The 20,065-nt window shown below is 45.8% G+C and overlaps 1 protein-coding gene across 1 annotated transcript in view; it reads right to left on the reverse strand.

Annotated features, from left to right (window-relative positions):
* Positions 1 to 3,407: 3,407 nt before the first annotated feature.
* Positions 3,408 to 20,065, reverse strand: part of LOC147529293 (TOG array regulator of axonemal microtubules protein 2-like) — a 28,415-nt gene continuing 11,757 nt past the window's right edge. The window contains exons 8-13 of the mRNA XM_086626331.1: positions 18,980 to 19,215; positions 18,583 to 18,741; positions 15,482 to 15,599; positions 14,344 to 14,444; positions 4,381 to 4,394; positions 3,408 to 3,652 (exon numbers count right to left, since the gene is read on the reverse strand). Of these exons, the coding sequence (XP_086482457.1) occupies positions 3,408 to 3,652; positions 4,381 to 4,394; positions 14,344 to 14,444; positions 15,482 to 15,599; positions 18,583 to 18,741; positions 18,980 to 19,215 (873 nt within the window). The remainder of the gene's footprint in view (positions 3,653 to 4,380; positions 4,395 to 14,343; positions 14,445 to 15,481; positions 15,600 to 18,582; positions 18,742 to 18,979; positions 19,216 to 20,065) is intronic.

Raw genomic sequence — 20,065 nt, forward strand, 5'->3', positions numbered from 1 at the left:
CTTTCTGCTTTCAAATGCAGCAGAGTTGCAGCACACTAAACGGCTGTGAAAGTAGCACAGCCGTCATTTAGACAGGGCACAGCTACGAGCACAGAGAGAGGCTTTACGGGCTGGCCTGCCACTGCCAATTGCATTTAAAAACTACTGGGGGGCTTTGAAGGTTACACATGAGCAGTTTGTTGGCCAAGGTTACTGTTTTTTTTCAGCTAGAGATACCAAAGCAGTCTGGAGGCTTAAAGGTTCAGGTCAATTCTAATTTTAACTAGAGTGTTTTTCTCACCTCTGCCTGTATCAAAGGCAGTATCTCAGTATCAGGATTCAGTGTCAGCTGTCAGAGATTTGGTAGCAATGTAAAACCTCTTTTATTCCCATCATCACTATTTAACAAGGATGAAAATAACCACCTGAGTGCAGCCTCCCTCCCTCCGCTTGGGAGAGGGATTTCAGCAGCTGGTTCCCAAGCCCACTTTTAACCTTGGCAAGAGCAAATTGTAACGGAATCACTTTATTACACTCCATGACCCAGCTGTATCTCTGCAAAAGCAGCTCCTTTCTGATGCATTCTTTAGTTCTCTGCTCCACCTCTCACAGCAGCACCATGAGGCAGCATCAACATTACTTACAACAGGAGCCTTTAGCCTCCGCACCATACTTTGGGTCCATCCTTCCTTTGTCGTCCTTCCTTCCCTGCCACCCTCCCTATTTCCCATTCATTTTTCCATACCATCCCAATAGTCTTCTTGGCCCTGCAAAGTTCATGCATTTACATTCTTCCAAGGGTTTGTGGTTGCATTTCCATAGGGAGATTCTGGGTGCAGCTAGCACACTTGCATGGCACGCGCACTCTGAACAGCAGACAAGCCATGCCACCAGGCTTGTGCTTTGACTCCTGGTGAGAAGAAAATGCTCATTTGAGGAAATTATGTATTTTGCAGACTAGATGCAGAGTACATAGCACCAGTCTCTCTGCTCATGCAACTTCAGAGCTCTAATGCCCCCTTTGCACAGAGAGATGGCACAAGACTGCTTGACCACTCTCATTTTATAGGGGAACATAAGCTTTCTTCAATCCTTTATTGTAGAAGCCATTACCTTTTCTCTCCCACCTTCTCTTGATGACAACCACTTTTACCTTCAGTAAGCAGAAGGAACCATCTGTGACAGCTAAGGGTCTGTCCTGGAGCTCTGGCAAGATGTAAGGTAAGAGTAAGCCAATGTACAAGATTGTCATACATTTCTTTTGCTACACTAACTTCTGTTGGTTGCTATACTAACTTGCTGCACTGCAAATTAAATGCAATCATTAAATGAATTAAACTGGCCCTGCAAATGCAGCTTGCTGTCTCCTCTCTGGTAAGGATTGAGTAATAAAATTATAATAAAAATAAATTAGAAAAATTAAATATCTAAATTCTTACCAGTGCTGGAAGAAGGTCAGACACTGCTCTGCCTTTTCTTTGTATCATCCAAAAACCTTAGTAGCTTCTTAATAATTTCTGAGATGTACACCTGTGCAAACATGTGGCAGGAGAGCTCACCTGAGCTGAATTAACCCCCACCTATTAACCCCTCTGCTTGTCACTGCAGGCAGTCACCTTGTCAGCTAAATTTGAACTCGCTGTGGTAGGAGTGCCCCTCTCACAGGGAAAATGTTTTAGCTGGAAAGTTAAAAGAGTAAAGCACCTAGATAGAAAATAGGTAACAGCAGGCAATGCTTTATTCTCATTGACAGTGGGGAACACTGCATGAAAGCACCACCTGAGGCCAACAGAGAGTTAAGGAACCAGTTACATGGGTTACTTTTCAAACCTACTTTGCAAGTGCTGCAACTAAACGCGTAAAAACAGGCTCTGGGAGGGCTCACAGAATGTGCATCAGAGATTTTTTTTCTCCCAAGTGCAGAAACTTCCCTCCACATTGCCAAGGGTCCGAGCACAGCCAAAGATAAAGTAAAACCAATGAGCTTTTATTCAAGCCCAGCAAAAGCAGCCTGCACAGAGCAGAATTTATGGGGCATCGGAGGGAGAGATCTGTAGAGAAAAAAAACAGCAAGAACAATTTTGAGGCAGAAGAAGCAAAATCAGGAGGGCCTCTAGAGACGCCAACTGCTTAAAAAAAAAAAAAAGCCTGGTAAAATACATCTCGAGCAGTAGCAAACTCCAAGTTCTTAACGAAGAGACACAGTTCAAGATCTGTGATTTCAACTGAGACACCCTCTAACGTTCTCCAGTGTTCCACCCTTAGCATTTGGGTGCACACATACACTCTGTGGAGCCCCATCATGCCTGCAAAACAACTGCACACTACCTGGCTGTTCCTGTTTCTGTTAAGTTGTTAAGCAGATCCACAAGGACTATGACTTCCACCAGATTCTGCAAGATCCCCAGAGACACCAGTGTTTCAGAGCCAGGCCCCTGGCCTAGATCACCTGCCAAGACTTCAGAGATGAGTTTCTGAGTGCTCCCTCCTACCAAAAGTTGGGAGTTTAAAACAAAAAAACAGCAGCAAAAAAAACATTTTAGAAGAGCCTACAAAATAATTTCGCCCCTTCAGTACTACAAAAAAAAAAAAGAGGTTCCTTAAGAGGTGACCCAATGCAACGAGAGTATCTGGCAGGTTGGAGTCTTATAGAGCTTTAGACATACCAAACACTGCAGCAAATAAACATAAGACCCCAAGACCCCTGGGATGGGCAGATCTTCCTGCAGTATTCTTTGGCCTCCCAGCTTCATACAAGGCCCTTGTATCTGTCAAGACTCTTTTAACCTTACATGGGCCCAGCGTGTCTCGTGCTGTTATTTGAGCTTCACCTGGACATCTCAGACCTGGACATCTCAGGTATCTGCCCTTGCACCAGAAGCTCCTAGAGACTTGTGAAGGGGCCACCTGGTAGCTTGGCCCCTATGGCGTACACCCACACATCCAGTGACCTGCACATCCTCTGACAGCCCCACCGCATACCCTCTGGGCAAGCAGGTCCTGGTCTCATTCTCTGCTTCCCAAGTCAAGCCATGTAATCCTACAGTCCCAATGCTTCCAAAACCCATCTCTCACTTGAGAAATAAATATATATATATATATGCGTATCTCTTACTTTCTAAGCATGTATATAAATACATTATTTTCTTTTTTACAGTTAGAAATTGCATTGACACACGGGTTTTAGCTTTTTGGTATCTATGCAAGATTCTTAATTAAGATGAGCTCAAGATATAAAACTCAAGAAAAAAAACTTCCTTATGTTTTTTATTATTTTTAAAAGCCTACACCTGTAGCGATAAACTCTGTAGGGTAAATCCCATTCTTCAGACACAAAGAGGAAATCCAAGGCCACTGCCACATCCACCTTTGCCTCCACCTGTCCCACTCAGCGCCTCCCCATCAGCTTCCTGGAGCACATCAAGCCTTCATCCAGCTTTCAGGTCCAAAAGGTCGCAGAGGTTTTTCTCCACCTGCTGAGGCTGTTTGGCAGCATACTCCTTCAGCCTGGAGCCCATCACTTCGTAGAGGCTTTTTGCAAGTGTGGTACCCACAGCCTTGAAGTTCCTGCTTTGGACAGGCAGGGCCCCGTTTCCCAGGAAGAACCAGAGCACAGGCAGGGCGTAGTTCTTGACAGCTTGGGGTTTCCAGGGATAAACAGATGTCACAAGCACTGTGGGACGAAAGAGACAAGCTTCTTAACAACTTTAATGCAAACAAGTATGTACCTCTAGTTTTAGTGCTTGGAAGGCTTTTCTGGCTAAGATCAGCAAGCACAAAGAGGCCAATGATACAGAAACAGGCACCAATGACTGATCAGCCACTGAACAGTACCACTTACCTCTGAGGACCTTAATTTCTCTAAATCAGAGGGTTTGTATCTGTGATAGACTTAGCAAAGCAAATCACACACATTTTGTAAATCATTTCACTAGCCACTTCTGCATTACAAATGACAAAAATGACAAATTGCTGTATATTTCCACCAAGAAGTTGTCTAAACCAGCTGCTGAAGATTTTGAAATGCAGCTTAGAGAGGTAATTGAAAAATTTCTAATAAAAAAGACGATTCTTTTTTTGTGACCTTTGATGATAAATGCCGAAAGTCTTTGCTCAGTGGCACACAGCGAACGGCAGTATTATACCACACTTCAAAACTCCAGCCCACAGAAGATGTGTGTTGCTTCAAATCAGTTTTCTAATTTTCATTTCTTTGAAATGAAATTTTCTTAGAAACCTCAGTGACTGATGTCTGTGGCAGAATGGTCTAATTTGAGGTTTTTCCCCTCATACTTGGTAGCTTCTACTGAACAGCTGTTTCAGACTTCAGGAAGTCTTAGCTAGTTACTCAGATCCCATTGCTGTGGCATTTGAGCATCTCACGATTTTGATGGCATTTACCCTCACAACATTCCCTGAAACAGGGATACTGAGATAGAAAAATCTTACAAAGGGGGCTGAAATGTAACAAAAAAACAAGCATTTCCTCTCATTCTCTCTGAAGTCTGCTCTCATCTCATTTTCTGAACGGTACTATAATAAATACAAACAAAAACGTGCTACCAACAGGCTCCTTGCATGGCAGATTTTGCTGAGAGATCAAAATCTGAAATGGTCTGGAGACAGAGTTCTTATTTTCTGCTCAGTGGAAATGCTATGCAGCAACCATTTATTACTCTGTAGCGGAAGGACCTTCATTTCCTCTACGCTGTTGATCTAGCATCAGTCATCACATTTAAAGTACCTGAAGACAATTCTGGTAAGCAGTAAAAGGGTTATGGTACCTATTCTAAAATGGGAGTCAATTTGAGCTTAAACGCTATTAAACACAGCGGTCACTATGGAGCTTCAGAAGAGACAGAGCTGTTTGTTCCCACTAAATCCCAGCGAGAATATCTGCTCTCTCCAAAGTAGTCCCGATTTATGTTCAAATGCTTGATTTGAAAAAGAGATTAAAATGACTGTAAAACTAAATTCTGTGTTTGTGAAGATTCACCTTATTCAAACTATCTTTAAAGGCCCTTTTACATTCGCTATGGCAAAACGCGCCCTTTTGAGATTCAGAATGAAGCAGCAAAGTGTATTAAACCTTGGATTAAAAGATACTGGCATAATTAGCAGTGGATTTAGCCCTAATTAAAGCACAGCTACAAATAGTCTTCTCTAGTATATATTGAGATGATTATTTTTTCCATTCCTCGACTATTGCTGACATTGCAAGCTACGATTCTGAATCAGTTATCGGCTGCGTTTGTAGCGTGTCGGGTACTGCTGATACAGAAACAGACTGTTTGCACATCCCGAAATGCTCAGAGTCCAATGTCGTATCTGCCATACAGGCAGGGAGCATCAGTGGGTTGAGCTGAACCGCCCACTTCTGCCCCCAAACCCTGCCTTGCACAAAATCCTTGCCTGTAATATGTGTTGAGTTTTCACCTACGCCATGACCCCCAGGCTCTGCAGGCTTCATCCCCAGAAGTTTCCAACAGGAAAATAAGAATCACATGATCACAACACAAACTGATCCTCAGAGATACCAGTTGCCACGATTTTTTCTAACGGATGGTCTTCCGCTTTAGAAAAGGGACCTCTTGCAGACCTCCATCACCTTTACTGTACTGTCCTTCAAAGAGAGGAGCCAGCCAGGGTACTTTTAGCCCCTCTCTTTCCTGAAGGCGGGTCCTGAGATGTCCCAGTGAGGGCTCAGCACTGGAGCCTGAGCACCGTCCTCATCTCACATGCCACATGACTCCACAGCAGCCAGGCAAAGCTCTGCCAAGTACATCAAGGATGTGTATTTTGCAGGAGGGACAAGCTCAGGACCTTCTGCTGTTAGATGAGCTACTGCACTGTCCATTCAGAGCCATTCCCTCTAAATATTCCCACTGAAGACGTCTTGCCTTAGAGAAGTAGAAATTAGCTGAAGCAGGTGATACCTGAGAGATATTTTGTGACGTCCAGCAGACCTTGGCCGCTGAGGAAACGCGCTCGTTGGGCAAAGGCTTGCAGCAGCAATGCCTTATCTGAAAGAAAAACATTTATTTATGGTCACTCTTCTGAGGTTATAAGAAAAAATAAATAAGAAAAGAGGGGAGGGGAAAGGGCAGGGGTAATTGCATTTTGTAAAAGAAAGTAAATTTCTTCCGGTTTCTGAGTCCTTTTCTTCTTCTTTCCTTCCAGCTTACTTGGGAGGATTTAAAATTCAAAAAGAAAAGCTCACATTTCACATTTGTAAATCCAAAGCTGACTGCTGTACAAGGAGCTGCGTTAAACATTTCACATCAGGGCCCTCAAATTTTAAATCACATATAAGCAGTGAAAATGTTTTGCATTCCACAGCTTTGCAGAAGTGACCTTCTCTCTCCTCTAACGAAAAGGGTGAGAAGGCTCAGAAGTCCACACATCCAATTGCACTTTAAGGATAAGCTGATGTCAAATCTTTAAGTTACCTGTTGGAATCTACAGACAAGACTCTCAGAAGAAAGAATTACTGCTCATTGCCAACACCATCCGGTCTTAGGGGCTCTTGTTACATCTCTGAAATCAGATCTTGGTAGAGAGACTGGAAAATGAACTGATTTCCCAACACCTGACTGTCATACACATTTTAGTGTTTCCTATACTGTCTGTTGTTTATTTGGGGTCTTGTTTTAATTTATAAACTGTTGCCTGAATCGATCTGCAAGGCTTCAGTCTTACCGCTGTGATAAGCCAAGCAAAGCTTTTCTTGGAGGCAGAATGCACGTGGGATGCACTATGATACCTCATGGTGTCACCAGGATGGCACCGATAAAGCAGGCAACCTACTTCTTTACGAACCACTACAGAGCCAAATCCCAAAGTGGTTTTAAGCAGCGCTGTGCTATTAAGTGCTCCTTTTTGCAGAAGACAAAACGGAAGAATTGATCCTGCTACCCTAATTAAGTTTCTGCTTTGGTAATTACATTCTTCTCATTCACCTTTTTAAACAGACACTTCACTTACTGCCTCGCACTCTTGCATTATTGGCAGATGCTGTTTCACACTTGCCGTTCCTCCCCAGAGAGTTACCTTACAGCTGCTGCTCTGAAAAAAACACCCTGAGATCTGGAGATCTTGAAGAAGTACAAAATGTTAATTAATCATTAATATGGGTATCTACACAGATTTTCAGGGCAACACTTGAGTTTTGGATAGGTGAAGGGGAACTGCTTCTTTACTTGGCTTTTAGGAAGTATATAGGCACTATTCACCTTTCAATTTAAGGGTTCTAAAAGCCCTGTGAATTTTGAAACAGTAAAGCTCAAGTCAATAATAAATTTGCCCAACCATTACTTTAGCTGCCTTGAGAGACCTAGAGACAGAGGTGCTTTTAACGGCAGTTAGAGACAAGGCAGCAGGCAGCTCAGTTCTTATTAACGCAGCTTTAATTCTCTTAGCTAAACCTGCTGGCCACCGGACAGGCAGCCCAGCATTTGCAACGTGAGCAGCAGAAGAATTTGCTTCTCTTTGCTCTTATTTTCACTGTATTCCCCTCTTTGCTACGTTAACACCTACAGGGGAAACTTCCCTTCCCCCCTTGCAGAGGGCTGGTTCCTCTGGGAGCTACTCGGGCTGCTGGCCTGGCTCCATGCCCTGGCATCAGGCAGTGGCCATCTGAAGGGCATTCTTTCATGACAGAGGACAGGGTAGGACAGATGTCAGAGGAGAGCCAGATCTATGTCTTGGTCCTGTTGCAGTTGGGATTGATTTGCTGACTCACCCCCATCTACAAGGGGCTCCCTCAAGCAGGATTAGGGTCCCAGGTCACAGCTAATGAAAGCGTGCAGCCTTCAGCTGGGGATATCCAGGCCAATGTCAGGGTTAAGCTAAATAAATGATTCAGGCATTTGGAAGCAAATTACTTTGTTTGTAGTAGAATTTTAGTCTCAGGGATGAGGGGTTTTTTTGGTTTGGGTTGGTTGGTTGGTTGGTTTGTTTTCACATCAAGTGATCAAGCAATTTTGCAACCAGCTTGCATTTTTGCATGGATCATTAAAGGTGACAGATGAGGAAGTCTCACCTAAGACTTACAATCTGAGGCATATGTCAACAGTGTCTTGAAGCAATAGCCGGGCTCTGAGCTATGCAACCCAGTGGAGCAACAGGGCAAGATGCGCTCACTTACTCTAAGCTAGGACAGTTGCACAATTATTTAGAGTCCTGGTGGTTTTTTTGTCATTTGCCACTTGATTTTAAATTGCAAAGGCAGACAATTTTAAAGCACGTGGGAAGGTTTCACTCATGCGTTTTTCCAGTAGCACCTTCCGTCCTCCACTAAAGCCCTAGGTCTTGATTTTTGAAATATTTGTGATTCAGTTGCCTCTTTGAATTTTTGCAAACATCCATAAAAATGAGCAGAACGAAAAAAATATATCCCACCTTGTTTGCTTGAACCTATCTCTGGGTAAAGTCAGTGTTATGAGACGGATGTGCCTTGCTCCTGTTCTGACATCTGCCAGCATGGAAATTTTCCAGTGGTCTCTCAGAACTGGTGAGAGGGGAATGACAGAAAGCTCCATACGAAACCCTGAAGGGATATGTTTGCCACATTCTCTGTTAGCAGGATTCTGCAACTTTTCCCCAGCCTTCTCCCAGGCACCACAGAAAATGGATAAGGGCCAAGAGCAGTACAGGTCTTACACCCTTCTCCCCACTTCATGATCAGGAACAACCCTGTACTTGGGACACAGAAAGGCGGCAAGTCAGCAGATTCACTGAGTTTGCAAAGCAGCTGATGTGGAGAAAGTTGTTCATTCCCCTTTAAGACCTGCCTCGTCAACACTAAATTTTTCAGGCCTATTCACCCAGTGCTGCATTTTCACAGCTGCCATAAATCTGCGTGGCAAGGGAATTTACAGCAGACCTTGGCTATGTAGTTATTGGCTATAGCAATCTTGCCCCATGCAGAACAACATTTGGAACAAGCAATCATTTACAGCTGGATTTATACCTGTTTGTTCTAAAGAAATGAACTTGGCAAATCATAAATTCCCTTTAAAAAAAGAAGACTAAGAAGAAAGGTGGAAAATAGACAGGACCAGCTAAAGCCCATAATACAGAGTCTTCCAGGAAGCTGTTCTGCAGAAGTTCCGATGGACCAGTGTCCCTTCACGCCAAAAGCAAAGCAACTCATTTAGGAAGTCAAATTGGGCCCAAACAACCTCCAAAAATCCCTTTGTCCCTGAATTCTAGCAAAGTTGCACTCCACGATTTAGTGCTCAGCTCCTTCTGTACCAAAGCAGACAAGCAGCACTCCTGGGACTTTGGGAAAATGCTGGTACACATTCAAGCCTGTCTGGGAACGGGTGCATGAGGACTGCACCGCCACAGCTTCTGGTTAACCAGCTCACCAGTTACAGTCGGCAGGAATTGAGGGCGTTTGATAGACAGCATAAACTACATGAGTGATCTGCAAACCTGGCATCAACCATAGAACCCAAACACTTTATGTGGAACCTGCTCTTCTGTAGCAGATTTTGATCAGTGTTAAAAAAAACCCCAAACCTCCTGCCATCGAGACTTTTATTGATGGCATTCGTCTTTCCAAAACCAAACTCCTTGCGTGCATAAGTACGCACACACCAGCTTTCATCTCACATTTCGACAGAAGTCAGAGCTGGAGCAAACAGCAGATGAAGAGCCCTAGGGACTAGAAGCTTCTGGTCACAGCTGCAGCTATGACAGTGGTAACACAACTATTGCCGGTGGGCTTCTGAATCTACACCAGAAGACCGAGAAGGAAATTCAGGCTGGATTCATCTCACCAAACTTTAAACAATTCACTGAGGTTTCAGTGGGCAGACGTAAACACCTCCAGAAAGCTACACAGAGCAGCCTTAGTCTCCCTCCCCAGTGGAAATGTGTGCAAAAAGAAAACCAGGAAATATCAACATGTCTCTGCTAGATCCTTGCAGCTGGATCCTCCAGGGGATCCAGCCGCTTAAAATAAAGTGCCTAAGAATAACCCAAGAGTCACAGAGAACACCATTTGCTACAAACTCGGGCATGGTTTTCAACTGTGTCCCCTGGCCGCAACCAACCCCTTACCAGCCCCTTCTTCACTTAGAGAGCCACCCAGTTGTCCATCCTTGTACGCATTGTTGTGAATCATTAACAGCAACCATAAAACGGAGGTGAGACAAAAAAATCTTAGTATAATCCCATTCTACTTTACTCTCATCCTTTTACTTCTGCTTTTCTGACTCCTTTATTTTTAGGTTACTGCCTCCAAATTAAGGCAAAATGAAACCTGTGGCAGGTGAGGGGAAGCAAGGAGCTAACATCAGAACAATATCTCCATATGCTTTTAAAAAATACATAGAATCATAGAATGGCATAGGCTGGAAGGGACCTTAAAGATCATCTAATCCAACCTCCCTGTCATGAGCAGGGACGCGTCTCAACTAGATCAGGCTACTCAAGGCTCTGTCCAACCTGGACTTGAACACCTCCAGGGAGGGGGCATCCACAACTTCTCTGGGCAATTTATTCCAAAGTATTACCACCCTCATACTGAAGAATTTCTTCCTAAAATCTAATCTAAATCTGTTCTCCTTCAACTTAAACCCATTTCCCCTTGTCCTATCAGTGGACACTCTTGTAAAAAGTCCCTCCCCAGTCTTCCTGTAGGTTCCCTTCAGGTATTGGAAGGCAGCTATTAGGTCGCCCCAAAGTCTTCTCTTTTCAAGGCTGAACAATCCCAGCTCCCACAACCTGTCCTCGTACCAGAGGTGCTCCAGCCCCTGGATCATCTTTGTGGCCCTCCTCTGAACACGCTCCAACAGATCTATGTCTCTCTTATGGTGGGGACACCAGAACTGGACACAGTATTCGAGGTGGGGTCTCACAAGAGCAGAATAAAGGGGGAGAATCACCTCTCTTGACCTGCTGACCACGCTTCTCTTGATACATCCTAGGATACGGTTGGCCTTCTGGGCCACGCGAGCACACTGCTGGCTCATGTTGAGCTTCTCATCTATAAACACCCCCAAATCCTTCTCTTCAGGGCTACTCTCAACCCACTCTGTGCCCAGTTTGTATTTGTGCCTAGGATTGGCCCGACCCAGGTGAAGGACCTTGCATTTTGACCTGCTGAAGCTCATGCAGTTGGCACGGCCCATTATTCAAGCCTATCAAGGTCCCCCTGGATGGCATCCCTTCCCTCAAGTGAGTCCACGGCACCACGCAACTTGGTGTCATTGGCAAACTTACTGAGGGTGCACTCAATGCTGTCATCCATGTTGCTGACAAAGGTGTTGAACAACACTGAACCCAGAACAGACCCCTGAGGAACACCGCTTGACACTGGTCTCCATGTAGACATCGCACTATTGACCACAACTCTGAGTGCGACCATCCAGCCAGTTTTTTATCCACCGAGTGGTCCATCTGTGGATAATACTACCATCTGTGAACATACTACCCATATGCACAGTTTCTAGAGCAGATCACAAGGGAATAATTCCAAACACATTGACCAAAAAGTAGCTGTTAATAGTTGTTTTGATGAACTGTAAAGACACCAACATAGACTTCTGTAGTACTACCCATGAAGGAACATGCTACCATATTTGCCAGGCCACAGCATGCAAACACATCACTTTTGGAGAGCGATAAGGAATGGGCTGGAGGTCTCTCTGCAGGGCAGGTGTACTCCCAGCCAAAGCAAGCCTGAGGATCCCTGAGACCTTCAGCATGACCCTGGTAGGCAGCGGAAGGCATGCTGCACAACCTGCAGCAGGTCATATGGATCAGGACACAGCGCAGATCGGACACAACGCAGATCAGGACCTCACCCTCTCCCTACTGCAGGAGACAGGATAGTTCATAGGGTGTTTCTCTTTCCCTATAAATCATTAAACTAATCCCATTTTAACAATGCAAATAGCATCTTTGGTATTGAGGTATGAAAACAGGTATTTACGATGCCTATTTTTCCATGAAGTTGTCTGCAGTACTGAAGGTAGTTTTCATTTTGCCAAAACTGTGGCTGGATGAGATCCAAGTTTTGTTTTATCTGGCCCAGAACCTATATCTAGAGGAGTGCAGGGCTCTGAAGAACTCTTCAGGATCCAGATCATTTGTCTACCTAACAGGTAGAATTCAGAAGTTTCATGTGCTGTGCAGTTCTCATTAGAGCAGGTTCAGTCCCTTGACAGCCACATTATCTGGCACCATTTTCTGGAAAAGGGGAAAAAAAGCAGCTCCTGGGAGAAGGAAGAAGATCTATTTCTAGTCATTTTCCTCCTCTTTCCAAAGAGAAAAAAAGACCTCCAGGAAGAGTGAGAAGTCTTTCCCAAGCAGAGGAGGATGGAAGTGAAATGGCAGAGTTGTGAAGAGGCAAGACAAAGTTTACGGGAGCATCCTTTAAAACAAAATCTTATATTTTTTAAAATCAACCCAGCCTGACACTTCTCTCCCCCATCTCAACCCTTTTTTCTTCTAGAGGATAATTGCCAAGCTTTCAGTGGCTGCACTTCCTTTATTTCAACCTAACTGGTAGAAGGAGACAGCAGAAGCTACAGCAACAGTAAATTCTGACATCATCTCCTGAACAGCACCAATAGGCACCTGTCAGAAAAACACATCTGGACTGAAATTACTTGCCCTGAAGCTTGGAGCTGAATTAAGTTATTTGGGGTAAGTTTGGGACCAGCCTGTCCCAAACGACTAGTATGTAATGCCAAGACATACTGAGTTAACTGTACTGGTAGAGGCTTGGGAAAAGAGCTAAGGGGAAAGGAGCAATAGAGATGCCCTACATACACATACCTAGAAAATGTTAGTGCAAACGAGCTGGGGGCTGCTTTTGCAGTGATCTAGGAGGAGCAGCACTCCCTTCATTCGTGTCTGAAACTCCTTGCCCGTCAGAAGCTCGTAAAGGTCCTGGAGCTGTTCACTCTCTTCCGCAGTGCGAAGCACAGAGCGACGGACTGTCTTGCGGTGTAAGCTGAGTACATCAGAGCCAGACCTCAAACTGGAAAATAAAATCTAAGTGAGACCTTTTGGTGATAATACCTTCAGTTCACTGCGAGGAAAACATCTTGAGGAGACTTCCTAATGATGTGATTTCAGCTAGATCCTGATCTGAAAAGCAACTTTGATCTGATGACAATCATTACAGGAGACAAGATGCAAGTACCATTATTGCGAGCGCTTACTCAGGAAAACCAAGGCACCGAAGATGGGATTAATCTAATCTGTCTTCAGATGTCTTCCCAGGTACTCATCTAGCATCCCTTTGTGGGGAAAAATAGGCACTACTTCAAAGCTGAAATGCCTCATCTTATGGGAGGTGTCTGTATTATACGGAAATTGCTTACTCTGGAGAAGTGTCTCTCCAACAGGCATGGGAATCCGGATAAATAGCTCAGATGTATCTGAACAGATGAATCCTACCCAGAGTGATTAAGGGGCATATCAGAAAGGATCCAGAGGATCAGCAACAGAGACAAAAACAGAAGCCAGCCATCCCACTCCTATGCTCACATTATTGCTTCCCTAGGGACTGAATCCACAGCTCAACAAACCCAATCGAAACAATTCTCTTGGATCCACCTCTGTCTGCCATGAGCATGTGGAGATCCTAACTATGCTAGAAAGGCGTGTGGTCACCTTCCTGCCACTGCTGAGCACAACAGAGCTAAATAAATCCATTCTGTTATCAGAGGAGAACAGGTACAAAGAGCTCTCCTGCTGGCACAGGGAGACAGCAAGAACCAAATTCCTGCCTTGAATGCTGATTGCAGCACAATGAAAAAAACATGCTGTCCAAGAACCAACCAGTAATGGGTCTGAACGATATGAAGAGCTACAGAAAAAGTCTACATTGAGACATCTGTCAACCAGAACTGCTCAGAAATTGTCTTGCTGGTACTGTTTGAGGGTCAGAAAGCAACGATTCAAGTCAGGCCAAACCACATGCATGGAAAGTGCTAGTTCTGGGAATGGCATCTTGGTTCTAGACTGGGACTTCTCATCAAACCACTCACCTAAAAAAGACTCCACTCAGATAATAATATGCTGATTGAAACTACTTGTCTCAAGACAAACGGCAGAGACATGACCCTCTCACAATCTCCACAACAATGTCCTCAACACTGCACTGGATCTTTGGAGCTACAACCGGTGGTTGTCTCTTCCCCTCTCTCAATTTTTGTGGAAAACCCTTCCCAGATGTTGTGTTCAGCCTAACGTAGAAGTAGGCATTTTTTATCAAGGAAGATTTGTGAGGCAAGGAAACAATCTCTGGCACAGCTCATCTCTGCCGGAAAGATTTTACCGAGGAAGAGACATGTACAGCTCCTCACGTGCTTTGTCAGATACAACAGAAGTGCTCAGTACCTTCCATCAGTAGGCGAGTTGTCCTGGGCTATCATCGAGTCACTGTTCCTAGGCTTCCTGGGGTCCTTGGCAGATGGACGTTCACATTTACGGTCTCCCATCTATATATATAAAGAAACCCAACATGAATATATAGAAGATAAAATTTGTTATTTGTTTAACAGAAAAGTTATAAACAGTTTCACTGCCACCTAGAAAGGCTGAGGAAAACATTTCACAACATAGACAGGCCAGAGGTTCAGTGATGTCTATTTGTTTTGAACAACCCAAGGCAGGTTATAGGTGCTACCATAACGGGCAGCAGTATAAAATCCTGAATTCACTAGTCTTGAGCACAAACGGGAATAATGCAAACTGGTAGGGAACAAGCCTTCCTAAACGGGATAGCAGGAAACGTTTGGACTCTTTGGAGGTTGGACCATTGTGCTGAGAGTTGATTTGGTTCCTGTTCACTCTCCTTATTCCTGCACAAAGGCACATTCCTTTCTAGAATGTAAATGGAGAGGAACAAAAAAAAGATAGGGATGATTTTCCACTGGATGCTGAATTCACAAAGCCTCTTCCAGCTCCACAGTGCATGACAGCAGGGCAGTATTCCCAGAATACAGACAGTAGATGTACTAATTAGGATTGCCTTGTGCATCCTTCGTATGTTTGGAAATTTTCTTGGCACTGCTACTTCCTTCATCTGTTGCAAAAATTCTGTTACCTTCAGAAGCACCATTCTCACTTCCTTGCCTTATCGGGGGTGTAGTGGTGGGAGTGGTGATGGTGTTTTTTTACACCTGAAAGTGAAATAATTTTCTCCTACTTTCCTTTCCTCTTTCCTTTCCCCTCTCCTCTCCTCCCCTCCTCTCCTCTCCTTTCCTCTCCTCTCCCTCCCCCCCCCCGCCCCGGTCTCCTCCTCTCTCCTCTCCGTGTCTCCGTGGCTGATATTCAAAATGCACCCACTTTCTTTCTAACCATACTACTTCCTTCACTGTCTGCAGATAAACACACTAAGGATCCACAGCTCATTCCCAAAAGCAAAACGATTCAGCAGAAGAAGAATGAGAGAAAGAAAGATGAGGTATGTTTCATCTCACATCAGCAATCTTGGTACTTGCAAAAGGAGACATTTCTCCTGTCAAGCACTTACTTTCTGCTTAATTGTTGCCATAACTTCTTCCAAGTCACGTGAGGGGACAGACTTCTTCAAATATCTATCAAATTTTTGATGACTCATCAATATATTCAGCATCTTCTGTCCATAACACCTAACACAGGAAAGAAAGAAATGAATGACTTTTTTTTTTCTACAGACTATTCCTGTCTTTCCTCTCTTGTGAATAAACAAAGGAAAAGTTTTAGTAAAATAAGCTGATATTTTAAACTCCTCATGCGCAATCCTTACGTGAGAAGGTATTACCTATTCAGCAGAGAGAGATATTTACCTCCACTTATTGCCACTGCACAATGCTGCCAGCTGAACACCGGAGGCAACAGGACAACGCCGGGCAATGGGAACATACAATTTTCCTCCGAAATTGTGGGTATGCTTCTGTGGGATCGAAAGATCCCATGGCACGAGCAAAGCACATCCCCTGCTTTGCTGTCACGGCTTATTTGCAGCGTCTTGCTGCCATTGCACAATAATTTACCTTTCTTTCACTGGCCGAGAAGCCAGGACAAATCACCTCATGCTTACTATTGACTATTCCAGACTATGTGTCTGTACACAGACAGCTGGTTGTTCATGTCTTCTTGCCATCTATCAATGGGAGTTTACAGTAATAATCAAAGCAAGGGGATCTTTTTGGTTTTGCTTTGGTTTTGCTACTATGAAACTGCAGCTGTCTTCAGAGGAAACCTGGAGGTCATTCAGCCACAGACAACGTTCTACAATGATGGGGAAGCAAAACGTGTGACGACCACCACAGGCAACTAAATCTGCAGAAGGGATTTAGAAAGACTGAACACATTGGTTGAAGACAGACGGAATCTTTCCAGGATCGTCTTGACCTTCCCAGATACAACAGTCTGGGATCATTCAGGGACCAACAGCGGCCAACGCTTCAGCTCTGCATTGCGCCCACAAGCCCAAACAACACTGGCTGAGCAAAGCGAGGACAGCCCGGGAGAGCCAAGAGCCCCCCGCGCCGCCGGTACCTCTCGCGAGAGGCGCGGCCGCGGCTCCGGCAGCGCCCCCGCCCCTCCCAACATCCGCCAGCCCAGGCGCGCGGCGAGCGGCGCATGCGCGGGAATTCGCGGGCAAACGGCGCGCGGCGCTGCGGCCGTTTGGGAGCAACGGCGCGGTGAGCGTGAGCGCTCGAGAGGGGTGGTTCGTTGGTGGCCGTCACCCCCTCAGAAGGAGCTCAGCTCTGGTGACCACCCGGCAGAAGGTCTGCTGCCTCCCTCGTGCCCAGGTTAAGGCCATCGCTAGGAAACTTCCCAGCCTGGGACAGCCCTCAGACTGTTACCCGTTGCTGCTCTTCCGTGTGGGTGGTGATGAAACTGCAACACGGAGTCCGAGGGCGGTGAAGAGAGACCCCAGGGCCCTGGGACAGCTGCTAAGGGGATCTGTGGCGCAGGTTATCTTTTCTCCTATCCTTCCAGTAGCGAGCAGTGACACTGGAAGTAGCAGATGTGCCCAGACTATTAATACTTGGCTTCGTGGCTGGTGTCATTGCCACAGTTTTGGGGTTTTTGACAAAGGGATGGCCCACACGGCACCAGGCTTGCTGGCACCAGATGGGATTCGCCTTTCTCAAAGGGGAACAAGGGTCTTAGCACAACAGCTAGGGGGGCTTATTGACAGGGTTTCAAACTAGGTTTGAAGGGGGAGGGGGGTAATACTAAGCTTGATAAAGACAAGCTGAGAGCACCTGAAGAGCAGCAGAGAGGAATTCCAGCCAGGAAGTCAGATTCATCCGAGTCTCAGCTTAAATGCCTCTATGCAAACGCACAAAGCATGGGGAATAAACAAGAGGAGTTAGAGGCATATGCACATCTGCAGGGTTATGATCTTACTGGCATCACGGAGACATGGTGGGATGAATCCTATGACTGGAGTGTCAGAATGGAAGGATACAGGCTCTTTAGGAAGGACAGGCAGGGGAGATGAGGAGGAGGTGTTGCTCTCTGTGTCAAAGACCGGCTGGAGTGCCCGGAGCTCCACTTGGGGATAGATGAGGAGCCAACCGAGAGCTTATGGATCAGGATTAAAGGGAGGGCGGGGACAGCTGACATTGTAGTGGGGGTCTGCTACAGGCCACCTGACCAGGAAGACTGAGTGGATGAGGGCCTCTGTAGACAGACAGGAGCAGCCTCATGTTCACAAGCCCTGGTCCTCATGGAAGACTTCAACCACCCCAATATCTGTTCAAGGGACAAGACAGCAGGGCACAAACTATCCAGAAGGTTCCTGGAATGCACTGATGATAACTTCCTTCTCCAAGTTATCTCCTCTTCCAGAGGAACCAACAAGGAGAGGTGCTATTCTGGACCTTGTTCTCACCAACAAGGAGGAGCTGGTGGGGAGTGTGAAGCTCAAGGGCAGCCTTGGCTGCAGTGACCATGAAATGGTGGAATTCAAGATCCTCAGGGTGGCAAAGAGGGGCGCTCAGCAAGCTCACTATCCTGGCTTTCAGGAGAGCAGACTTGGGCCTCTTCAGGGATCTGCTTTGTAGTGTACAATGGGATAAAGCCCTGCAGGGAAGAGGGGCCCAAGAAAGATTGCTAATATTCAAAGATCACCTCCTTGGAACAACTCAAACATAAAAAGGAAGCCTAGAGAGGGTGGAGGCAAGGACAGGTAGCCTGGGAAGAATACAGAGAAATTGTCTGAGCAACCAGAGATCAGGTTAGGAAAGCTGAAGCCCTGACTGAATTAAATTTGGCCAAGGACATCAAGGGCCACAAGAAAAACTTCTATTGGTACATAAGGGATAAAAGGAGGACTAGGGAAAATGTGGGCCCTCTCTGGAAGGAAATGGGAGACCTGGTTACACAGGATATGGAGAAGGCTGAGGTACTCAATGACTATTTTGCCTGGGTCTTCACTGGACAACCTCACGTTACTCAGTGCAGCCATTTCCTCAGACAACATTATCCACACTGTGAAATAACTGTCTTTATATTTAATAATACTACTACTAATAATAATATCTACTTCACCTTCCACTCTTTTGTGGTTTTCTCATTTATAGCCAGACATCAAAAGAGTTTTCAAGTTTTCAGAGGTGAAATGAAGATCATCACCTTGTGTCCTGATGACAGTCCTGAGCGAGCTTCACCAGCGTGTGCACCAGCAGCTCGGTTCTGTCCTGTATGCCCGACAGCAGCTTCTTGGCTCCAATTTGCTCCATCACGGTCAGAAGGTGTTCAGCTGCACTCTTCCGCACCAGGACGTTGCGGTGCCTGGAAACAAGTGAACACACACAGGGGCAGAGGGAAAAGGAGGGCCAGAAGCACAGTCATTAGTCCCTGTCATTGCTGGGGGAAGGAGGAAAGACAATTCATGCTGACTCATCAGAGGGCTCCCACTACACAGACAGCTACAGCGAAATTGGGACTTATCCCACTCGTTTACCTCCAAATCTGCAGACTCTTGAAAAAAACCCCAAATTAGAGGGGAAAACCCTGTGGGCCATAAAGCTGCAGAATATGCAGCCAGTTGGTTCTTTGAGGCTTGGCAAGAGGTACGCTCTGCACCATGACCCCCAGGGTTCGATTGGCTGCTTTGCGAATGAACTTGCTGGAGTCTGCCATCCTCTGGAGCAAGACACAAGCAGCTGCATCCACCTCATAGTCCATGTGCGTCTTCAGGGTCCTGAAGAGCACTCCAAGCGTGCCAATTGCAAAGTGAGCCACCTTCGAGCGGAGGTTGTTCACCTGGGGAGGTCATGAGGGAAACCATAAGAACCACTTTGTAAGGAAAATCAGTTCACCTAGACGAAAGTCCACAGGTTCTGCCAGGAGCCTGCTCCAGCACAGGCTTCCCACAGGGTCACAGCATCCTTCGGGCATACACATGCTCCAGTGTGGAATTCTCTGTGGGCTGCCAGTGGATTTCTGCTCCACCATTAACCTCCATGGGCTGCAGGGGCACAGCCTGCCTCACCATGGTCCTCACCACGGGCTGCAGGGGAATCTCTGCTCCAGCACCTGGGGCTCCTCCTCCCCCTCCTTCTTCACTGACCTTGGTGTCTGCAGAGTTGTTGCTCTCACACACTCTCACTCCTCTCCCCAGCTGCCAGTTGTTGCACAGGTTGGGTTTTTCTCCCCTTCTTAACTGTGTTATTACAGAGGCCCTACAGTTGCCAATTGGCTTGGCCTTGGCCAGCAGCGGGTCCCTCTTGGCTGGTGCTGGCTGTCTTGGACACAGGAGAAGCTTCTAGCAATTTTCACAGAAGCCACTCCTGTAACCCCCCCACTATCAAAACCTTGCCACACAAACCTTCCAGAGAAGTTGTGGATGCCCCATCCCTGGCAGTGTTCAAGGCCAGGTTGGGTGAGGTGTTGAACAACCTGGTGTAGTGGAGGGTGTCCCTGCCCATGGCAGGGGGGTTGGAACTAGATGATCTTTGAAGTCCTTTCCAACCCTAACCATTCTATGATCCTATGATACCTAATACAAACCCTTCAACATCATTAAATATTGGCTAAAAGGACTGATTTTCATGGAAATGAGATAAGTCTTACTATCTTCTGCATGCAAAGGAATATTTTCTCTATTGGACAA

The sequence above is a fragment of the Tauraco erythrolophus genome, chromosome 2 (genome assembly GCF_009769465.1).
Source record: "Tauraco erythrolophus isolate bTauEry1 chromosome 2, bTauEry1.pri, whole genome shotgun sequence".
NCBI lineage: Eukaryota > Metazoa > Chordata > Aves > Musophagiformes > Musophagidae > Tauraco > Tauraco erythrolophus.